This window comes from Euphorbia lathyris, chromosome 8 (genome assembly GCF_963576675.1).
Source record: "Euphorbia lathyris chromosome 8, ddEupLath1.1, whole genome shotgun sequence".
NCBI lineage: Eukaryota > Viridiplantae > Streptophyta > Magnoliopsida > Malpighiales > Euphorbiaceae > Euphorbia > Euphorbia lathyris.
In genome coordinates this window covers 43,909,839-43,920,151 of record NC_088917.1, presented here as the reverse complement: position 1 = coordinate 43,920,151, position 10,313 = coordinate 43,909,839, and the positions used below count along the sequence as shown (strand labels likewise).

The following is a 10,313-nucleotide window of genomic DNA, read 5'->3' as shown; positions in this document are numbered from 1 at the left end:
GGTCTCACCGTAGTCAATACCTTCTCGCTGACTGTAGCCCTGAGCTACAAGCCTTGCTTTGTTCCTGACTACGTTTCCTTGTTCGTCCACCTTGTTCCTGAAGACCCATCTTGTTCCGATGGTCTTTTGATTCTTTGGATGAGGCACTAACTCCCATACATCATTTCTTCGAAATTGATTGAGCTCCTCTTGCATTGCGTTCATCCAGAATTCATCGTACTCAGCTTCAGCGAAATTCTTCGGTTCTTGTACTGAGACGAAAGCAACATTACTGAGGTACTTCCTGAGTTGATTCCTCGTCATCAGGGTATTCCCAGCAGAATCAAGGATTGCACTTTCGGAGTGCCCTCTTGGAATTCTTATTTCTTTGGGTAGATTTATGTCTTGTGCTGTTCCTGTTTCAACAATCTCTGCAGAAGTAGACGGGTCAGTAAAAGTAATTTTAGGTTCACTCTTACTCTTGGTCAGCCTTTTAGTGAATGACTCAGTAGCTAGTTCTGGATCAGCAGTGGTTACTGAGTTTGGATCATCTTCGGTCAGCGGCTGGTATCTACCTGCAGGGTCAGTTTCATCGAACTCTACATGTATTGACTCTTCTAAAACTTGAGTTCGCTTATTAAAAACTCTGTATGCTTTGCTGTTTGTTGAGTAGCCCAAAAAGATAGCCTCATCAGCTTTTGAATCAAACTTTGCTAAGCTATCTTTGGTATTTAAAATAAAACATCTACAGCCAAAGGCACGAAAGTATCCAATATTGGGCTTTCGTCCTTTCCAAAGTTCATAGGGGGTTTTCTTTAATATAGGTCTAACTAGAGCCCTATTAAGAATATAGCATGCTGTGTTAACAGCCTCTCCCCAAAAATACTTTGGAAGCCTATGCTCATCCAGCATTGTCCTTGCTATTTCAACCAGAGTTCTGTTCTTCCTTTCCACAACCCCATTTTGCTGAGGTGTTCTAGGAGTAGAAAAATTGTGGTCAATGCCGCTGGCTTCACAGAATTCAACAAACTTTTGGTTTTTGAATTCTCCACCGTTATCACTACGAATATGAGCTAATTTTAGGTCTTTTTCATTTTCAATTTTTCTAACTAAATTTGAAAATGTCTCAAAGGTCTCATCCTTGCTGGTCAGCAAGATAACCCACGTATACCGAGAGAAGTCATCTACAATGACCAAAGAAAATCTTCTTTCACCCAGACTCAGCGGCTGGACTGGACCAAAGAGATCCAAGTGTAGCAACTCTAACAGACGTTTAGTTGAGACAATATTTTTGCTATGAAAAGATTGCTTGGTTTGTTTTCCAGCTTGGCAAGCGTGGCATAATTGATCTTTTTGAAATTTAAGTTCGGGCAGTCCCTCAACCAATTGCTTTCTGGCTAGTTTGGCCAGGAGGTCCATGCTTACATGACCAAGTCTGCTGTGCCATAGCCAGGAATTTTCTTCCTTTGTTACTAAGCACACAGTTTTTGAAAACTTTTTCTCTAAGTCTAGCATAAAGACATTATCTATCCGAGGGGCAGTTAAAGTTAACTCATTTGTTTTACCCTCATATATTTTACATCCAGTAGCATCAAATATAACTTTTCTCCCATTGTCACATAGCTGAGCTACGCTGAGTAAGTTATATTTGAGTCCGCTGACTAGGGAGACAGATTCAATAGTAGGATTACCTCCGATGGTTCCTGACCCTACTATCTTACCCTTCTTGTTGTCTCCAAAACTTACGCTCCCTCCTCGTTTACGCTCAAATGTGATGAACTGAGTTTCATCACCCGTCATATGCCTTGAGCATGCGCTGTCAATATACCACATCTTTGACTTCTCGGCACATCTCAGGCTTACCTGCATTGTAACTAGTTACTTTTAGGTACCCAATTCTTTTTGGGTCCTGACTTGTTAGGTGCAACAGGTATAGCATCATATTTTATTTTATGGCGGTATACATGGACAGTATGGTCATACTTTCCACAGAAGTCACAACTGACCTTCTGTTTAGGATTTTTTACTGACTTGTCAGCACCCCAGTTCTGAGCGTGCCAGCACACCTTAGTTGGTTCTGGATGGTTGTGACGTCCTTCCTCAGTTTCTTTGAAACTGTCTGGACTTCAGAGACATACTCATGCATGATCTTCATGTGATCATGCAGAGTCGAATTGTCCTGAAGAAGGTATCTGAGGTCACTCAGTTTGACCTCTTCCACTTCGTCACAGCGCCTGCTGAGTGCTCTAACTTTCTTATTACACTTCTTGACAAGTGTATATAGATCACTCAGGGCATTAACCATATCGTTTCTGAGCTGGGGAAGAGAAATTACCTCATTTGATTGTTCCTCATCATCTGATGCGATGGATGGGTCAGCATGCTCGGAGACGCATGGCTCAGCAAGTTCGTCAGCCATGAAGCATATCTTCGCTGACTCGGTGGCCTCAGTTTCTGTGGATGAAGACTCATCGTTGTCGCTCCAAGTAGCCACCATTGCTTTCTTCCCACTTTTCTTGTCTTTCCTCAGCATGGGGCAGTTTGACTTAATATGGCCAGTTTGATGGCACTCAAAGCATGTAATGGGCTTTGAGCTGTCCTTTCTGTATTTGCTGTCACTTGAGTCGGCCTTATACTTATCAAACTTTTTGTAAGGCTTTTTAGAGTATTTGTCACTCTTCTTGAATAGCCTTTTCATCTTCCTTGTGAACATAGCCATCTCCTCATCATCAGTTGAACTCCCGTCAGTGGAGTCAGCTTTCATGACAAGTGACTTCTGCTTCTTGTCTTCAGATTTTTCCTTCACCTCAAAGTTTTTCATGGATATCTCATGGGTCAGCAATGAACCGATGAGTTCGTCATATTTGTAGGTGGTTAAATCCTGAGATTCCTCAACTGCTGTCTTCTTTGCTTGCCAATCTTTAGGAAGACTCCTGAGAATCTTTTTGACTTGTTCTTCCTTAGTGAAGATTTTCCCAAGTCTCTTGAGCTCATTAATGATGTTGGTAAACCTTGCATTCATGTCTGAAATGCCCTCATCATTGTTCATCTCGAACAGCTCGTACAGTCTCATCTGCTGATTCACCTTGGATTCTTTTACTTTATTTGTTCCATCGTAGGTGACTTCCAGCTTTCTCCAGATCTCTTGTGCCGACTCACAACCTGAGATTTTATTATATTCTGCAGCATCGAGCGCACAGTGAAGCATATTGATAGCCGAAGCATGGTTTTGGAGCTTCTTAAGATCATCCTCTGTCCATTTGGCCTCAGCTTTTACAACTGTTTGGCCAGCCACAACCTCGACAGGTACAAATGGGCCTTAGACTATAGATAGCCAGGCACTCATGTTTGTAGCCTGAATGAAGTTCTTCATCCTATTCTTCCAGAAGGTATAGTTTGACCCGAAGAATAGGGGAGGCCTAGTAATGGACAGCCCCTCAGGCAGTATTTGAGTTGTTTGGTTTCCAGGGAGAAACCGAGTGCTGTTTTCGCCCATGGTAGGGATCAGCTCAAGGTTGTTAGACCTTTTAGAGTGAGCTTTTAAGCTCTGATACCACTTGTTGGTCCCTTGTTTAGTTGCAAGTATAGTTCCAAGGGGGGGGGGTTAGGAACTATTTAAACTTTTTTGGCAATTAAGGCAGACTTCTTTTTCTAAGGAAAAAGGTTTGAACAGCAGTGCTGAGTAAACATCAAGATACTGGCTTAGTCAACTGGTGACTAGGTTAGTTTCTCAGCTTGAGTCAGGAAATAGCACTTAGAGTCTATTCCTGAGCTCTTACGTTTAATGCGCACAACTCAACTTGACCTCTTTACTTGGTCAGTTTTTGATTATTTAAGCAAGCAATATAAATAAGGAGTTAAAGGTTTAGAAATACTTCACTCAGCAGATTTATCCAGGTTCGGCTTCTTCTAAGCCTACGTCCTGTCCCCGGAACACGTTCCGAGATTTCAAATCCTCTACTGAGCTCTTTAAAGGTAGAGCCTCAAACCTTTTACAATATCAGCAATTGAGTATGACAAGAGTACCTTCCTCTATACTTCTACTCAATCCTAATCTCTCGCTGAGTACTTAAAACCGAGTACTCAGCCTCTCCTTTCTATCTCTAGAAATGATAAGTGTTTTGTCCTAATACAAAGATGTGCTAAGACACTTTAGATGATTTACAATCACTCTAGACTTTTACACAGATATGAGAAATGTAGTGTAAGAATTTTGCTTTGCTTCTTGCTTGCAGAACTTGTAGAGATTTGGTCAGCGTAATGGCTTGATCAAGTTCTGTGTGTTGTGAAGCTTGTGATGGCACTATTTATAGAGATGTCTGGGTCGTCGGTCATTTCGAATTTCGAAATAACCGTTGGAGGGAAACGGCTATGTGTCGTTGTCATCCTGACTTGCACAGAGCTCTCGGCCAATCACAATCATGTATCTTCTGTCTTTGGTCAGCTCAGCAGATGGTCTCTCCTTTTATGGTAAGGTCAACTGGACAGCATACTGTGTCGTCTGAACTTTGCCAAAAGAGGAAACACTTTGTCTGGAAGTTTTCCTTTGCCAGCTGCTCTTTTGTACGCTTTGTCGAGACTACTCAGCAGCTTCATCTTGAAGTTGTTCCCGAAGGTCTTCTAGATCCTTCCGTTTGCTGAGTTGCGATTTCATTCAAAACGGCAACGTCTTGACATACGCGGGCCAAGTGTACTGAGTTGTTTGACATGGGCCTTGGATTCCGTATTGGGCCTGGGCCTTTTGATTCTTATGTCTTATAGCATTTTAACTCAACATTGAACAAACACATTACTAGAAATAAATCAAAGCATTTAAACTTAGTGTGTTTAGAATATGTATTTTAAATTATACTTAAACAATTTTGTCAAATCAAAATTATGTGGAAAGGTGTTTCAACAGAACTGCCCTTAACCAGGCCCCATACAGACGCACCACATTAGCAGGGTCAGTTTCATCAAGTAGCTTGGCACAAAACCTCTCCGGATTCCCTATACAACCACAGTAGAAATAAAAAATCGGTAGCCTCTCGTATCAGAATAGAATCCAGGAAAAGCACCACATGCTTTGCCAATCTGCATTTTCCGTTTTAACGGTTTGGAGACATCAATCCTAACTCGCACTCTCATGTAGGTCCTCAGTTCCCCGATAAAATTGTTAGGGTCGGCTTCCATAAACGTCCCCAGAAAGTTACCCACGCTCATGGCTACACGTTTCGACATAAAGCCTGGCGGAAGGTCGGCCACCTGCACCCAAAAACTTCCATGTTGCAACGTAACTGTGAATGGATCCTGGTCCTGCGATATGCATTCAGTGAGGAGCAGATGTTGATCAAAAGTCCATGGACCACCTTTCACAACACGGTCACGTTCAAAAGGATGAAAAAAGTCAAAACGAAACAAGTTAGGCGTTAAATCCACGATACACAGACCTCTAGCAGGTCTCCACAGTTCAGCGAAAGTGTTCTTCATGACAAGGGCCCTGAACGGCCTATCCGTATGAAGCTTCCCTACGAGACTCCATCTCGGGGGGCCCGACTCCTCCTCAGAAGGATCATTCGGTAGCTCAAGTCGAAGTTGATTTTCTTCCTCAATTGTTACAGCATGAACAAAAGCTGTTTCGAGATCCATGACAGCAGTACAGGAGACAATCGGATTGATTTCTGGTAATTGGAACAGTCGATCAGCTCAGACTTAGCGAAACCCTAGGTTGGTCGTAGCCCTAGCCGCACGTAACCCTCGTCAACAGCGAGACTTTCTTAATTCTTAATAAAAAGCAACACCTAAATTGGTTTAAGTGGCTTATTACATAGCTGAATTTGTTTATTTTTAAACTTGTTTAAAGTTATATAAATTTTAATTTGTGCAAAGTTTGGTTTACTTATTTTTCTAATTATGTTTGTATTTTTATCTCAAAAGGGAGAGTTTTAAAAACAACATTCTTCAACAGCAAACAATATATAAATCAAACGGATCCTTAATTTATTCGTATATAATGTTATCACCAAATAATCTTGAGCCATCTCTCCTCCAAATTCACCCAATTTATCAATTCTTGCTTCATGTATGACACACTATCCTTGTTTTTTTCTTTTTCTAAGAAACAAGGATGAAAGTGTTAATATACAAAAATCCAACGGCTAGATTACATTGATAGCAATTTCATCCCATTACGACCCGTGAGTGAGTGAGAGACGTAAAAGAATAAATAAATAAATAAATACTAATGTCTCTGAAGTGAATCGCCATGACGGGTAAGGGAGACTTTTTCAGTAAGTATTTCTTCTCCATTTCCCTGATTCCGGAAAACATTTTCTTTCATTTCTTCCACCTTCCTAATTAATTCTTCTGAGAATATCAGCTAAGATCCAGAACCCAATGATAAATTGATTACCCATTTCGTTTCAGGAACGAAACTCGACCATCTTTTGGGTATGTACTCATCATTTTGGTTGTTTCGGCTTCTTTTATTCATTTCTTCTCCCGCCTCCTGTTTGCTTGTTATAACTGCATTTTGGGGTTTTGCCGCTTTAGTACAACATTAAGATTGACCATCTCAATAACTTCTTCAATTATGTGATTTATGATCTTTGGTTAGGCTTAAGGCAATACTTGAAGTTCAAGTTGGGTAATTTCATTTAATTACTGCTCATCTTGGTTAAGATTTATTGCTCGACTAATAGCTATGCCGATTGATGAGATTTTAACTGATTTGAATGCTTCTGTTGTGATTATTTGAATATTGGATTTGAAATCTAACAAGTAGTTCAATTATTGGGGATGGCATCTATAAGGAGAACTTTGTCTCCTGTTCCAAGAGCTGGAACCTGTATGAATGGCGAAGCCTGTCAGGTTCCTTCTCCCTTGTCCAAGTCCTCAACCTCCTCTCAGAACTTCCAAACATCAAGAGGATTTTTGTCTTCTCTTCTTGGTTTATCAGATTCTCAAGCTCTTCTTCTTAATGTCTTTTCACCTAGATCTTCTAAACAACCATTGGATAGGTCAAAGCCTAAAGGGCAAGTTTGGAGGAAGGCCCTTTTCCATTTCTTGGTTTGTTTTGTGACTGGGATATTTATCGGACTTACTCCATTTGTATCTATGAATTTATCCTTGAATCCTATGTATAACAGCCAAGCCTTGTCCTTTGAGATGGTATCAACTGTTAGGAAATTTCATACTCACAAAGGTATGACCGAAAACATGACATCATTATTGGAGCGAGGAGGTGCTGAGAACCACACCACATTGGAGTCAGTTGGGAAGCAAGTAAACTTAGCTGATGGAAGTTCCAATGATATGAATGAAGAGTTGGATCTGATGGTTCGCAAGCTTTTGATAGTTGTAACCCCAACATATGCTCGACCTTTTCAAGCTTATTATCTGAATCGATTGGCATACACATTAAAATTGGCCAAGCCTCCACTATTGTGGATAGTTGTAGAAATGACATCCCAATCTGAGCAAACGGCAGACATCTTGAGGAGAAGTGGGGTTATGTACAGGCATCTTGTTTGCAAGAAAAATCTCACTGATGTTAAAGATAGAAACGTTCACCAAAGGAATGTAGCCTTGTCACACATTGAGACTCACTGCCTTGATGGAATTGTCTACTTTGCAGATGATAGTAACATTTATCTGGCTGATCTTTTTGAGCACATGAGACAGTTCAGGTAAGGTGGTTTCACATTATCCATATCCATACAACTTTATCATTTGATACCCATTTGTATTTTGCAATATTTAATTCTTCAGTATACACACTTGTTTTTAAAGTCATTGTGGAGTTAGATTCATGTTCTGTTGTCTCACTCATCAACTCAACCTCACCTATTCATTCTTCCATGGGTACTGTATTGAAGATTGTAGGAGGATAATGAGAACGATAGCTTTTATTTGTGTTTGTTTTGTGAGGTCAGTGAATCAAGCAGCTCATCTTGTGGCAAGTTCTGTTGATTCTTCGACATCTAGGGGGAGGTTTCTCCTTCTGTTCGCGCTGTAACTTATAATGATGCATCTTGAATGAATTATCTTGTTTTGGTTGACAACAAGAGTCTGACTGTTCCATAAGGATTCAATTCCTGTCTTTTTTTTTTCTGCCTCTTGATGAGCTGGTGCTGTTTATAAAATCTAAGTTGCATCTAGTATCTCCATGGCGGACTCCTACAAGGATCTGGATAGAACTTCAATAAAAAGAAACTAATAACGTGAAAAAGAAGTGTGAAAAACGGAATTCATAAACGTAGGAAAAAAATATAGCATATAGTTAATGTACTTTGAGACAGTTGTAAGGTTTCGATATGTCTGTTATTATCATTTGATATGCTAGGATCATAATTAACTTCACAGTGGTGATCAAAACTATGTTCATCTTTAAAAGTGTCTTTATTCTACAGCAGATAGCTTATTGTTTCCATGATTTCCAGTTGTCTGTTACCTGGGTGTAGCCCGTTTTGTATAGTTTCAATAGGATTCTTGCAAGGGATAGATCATCCCTTTCTCCTCTTTAATGATCTGCACATCATCAATTGCGGGTCTTTCTGAACTATTGTTCTGAGAGCACACATTTTTGCACCCCAACTGCAGGCGGTTTGGGACATGGATAGTGGCCAAAGTAACAGGAAGCCGAAGCAAAGGTTCATTAGAAGGCCCCATTTGCAATGGAAGTCGAGTTATTGGATGGCATGCACAAGATTCAAGTAGGAGATTCCGGCGATTCCATGCTGACCTCTCGGGTTTTGCCTTTAATAGTACAATACTTTGGGATCCAAAAAGATGGCACCGGCCGACCCTTGAACCTATTAGGCTACTTGACACTGTCAGAGATGGCTTCCAGGTAACTTGCTCAGTCATGGATCTTGCTTATATTTCGGTATTACAGGGTGAAAAAAAAAATATATAAGCTCTTGTCCTTTGTTTTAACTTTACTAGTGGTACAAAACAAAACCTGACGGATCAACTTTTTCCATTTTTTTATATATATTTCTTGGGACAGCTAGAAGGAAAAACTTTTATTTTTTTCAATTTTATTTGTTCCATATTAAACCACAACCATAAGTGATATTTTGATGCATTTAACCACATGTTCTAACTTCTATAGTCTTTATGGATTATTCTCTTTCTACTCTGCTAAGTGATAAACTTTTGGCTGGAAATCAATAAATTTTGTTGCAGGCTAGCACATTCATCGAACAAGTTGTGGAAGATGAAAGCCAAATGGAGGGCCTACTTGAGAATTGCTCAAGGGTCATGGTCTGGAAATTGCAGTTAGAATCATTAAATTCCTTCTATCCTCCTAAATGGTTCACCATTAGTAATCTGGATGTAACCACCCAGCTTGCATGAAATTGTTACATTGGAGGGAGCAAAATCGAATGGTGAAGGTAGCTTAATGTTTTGAGACATTTGTCTCCACTTTGGTTGTTCTCAAGTAGTTAATTGATTCGTTTGTTTGAAAGATAAAGAGAGATTTAAATGCTCAACGAGAAGAAGCAGCTCTCTTGAGAACTTGCATGTTGAAAATTTGCAGTAATCATTCAAGTAAAAACAAAATAATAGATTTGGGACCACTCAGTGCAAGTAAGCAAAACTTTCCATTTGAGTCTTCCTATCCAATGTTAGCAAGACTAACCTGAGGCCGGATGTCGTGAGGACGATGTTCGATGCTTTAGATCATAGAGGGAATTAGAAAACTGATCGTACAAATCTTAGTCATGTATAAAATCCTCATAGCAATGCTAGTGTAGGATTTAGCTTGGTGCCTGAGCACGTATATTGAGAGTCCTGGGGTGAAGTAACTGAGTGCTAAACCATGTTATGTTATACAAGATTGGTGCTTTGTTATAATCTTAAAATTTTGTGTGAATTGATAGGAAGGAATGGTTGATGCACATAAAGACAGAAGTTGCAAAGTGGAGCAAAGAATGTTAATGTACAGTTGTTGATTTTGATATTCTTGTATTGCCAATGCCAATCAAGCTATAATGTTTTTGACAAGTTAGGAAAATGGATGGTCCAACTCTAAACCCATCCAAACGTGACTTTCTTTATATTAATATATTTGAGTTTCTTCTTTTGGATAGAAATCTATCCTTTTCTATTCAGGTTTAATTGTTTTTGCATAGGTTTCAATTCTTACCAGTCAAGGAAATTTTCTAGACTTTATGTTTAGTTATAGGTCAAACATAGGAAATTATAAGATTAACAAAGGTTGGCTTGACTTGAGTGATTAAGGGTTTCTAATTCATCATCTTGCAATTGATTAACAACTATCAAAGTTTCTTTTTTCTTTTTTTTTTTTTGAAGAAACAACCATCAAAGTTTTTGAACAAATTTAGTAA

General features: G+C 39.6%; 1 protein-coding gene across 1 annotated transcript; it reads left to right on the top strand.

Moving 5' to 3' along the window:
- The first annotated feature begins 6,193 nt into the window (after positions 1 to 6,193).
- LOC136202904 (probable beta-1,4-xylosyltransferase IRX9H) lies at positions 6,194 to 10,070 on the top strand. The gene is made up of 4 exons (XM_065993886.1): positions 6,194 to 7,646; positions 8,560 to 8,809; positions 9,148 to 9,356; positions 9,846 to 10,070. Exons 1-3 carry the CDS (start codon positions 6,757 to 6,759, stop codon positions 9,316 to 9,318), a joined length of 1,311 nt encoding a protein of 436 aa, XP_065849958.1. The 5' UTR covers positions 6,194 to 6,756; the 3' UTR covers positions 9,319 to 9,356; positions 9,846 to 10,070.
- Positions 10,071 to 10,313: the final 243 nt, after the last annotated feature.

Bases quoted from the DNA above. Each gene is read 5' to 3' on its own strand.
- LOC136202904 (XM_065993886.1), top strand. From the start codon at position 6,757: ATGGCATCTATAAGGAGAACTTTGTCTCCTGTTCCAAGAGCTGGAACC. The intron at 7,647-8,559 runs GTAAGGTGGTTT...CCCCAACTGCAG, and splicing joins GAGCACATGAGACAGTTCAG to GCGGTTTGGGACATGGATAG. The intron at 8,810-9,147 runs GTAACTTGCTCA...ATTTTGTTGCAG, and splicing joins CTGTCAGAGATGGCTTCCAG to GCTAGCACATTCATCGAACA.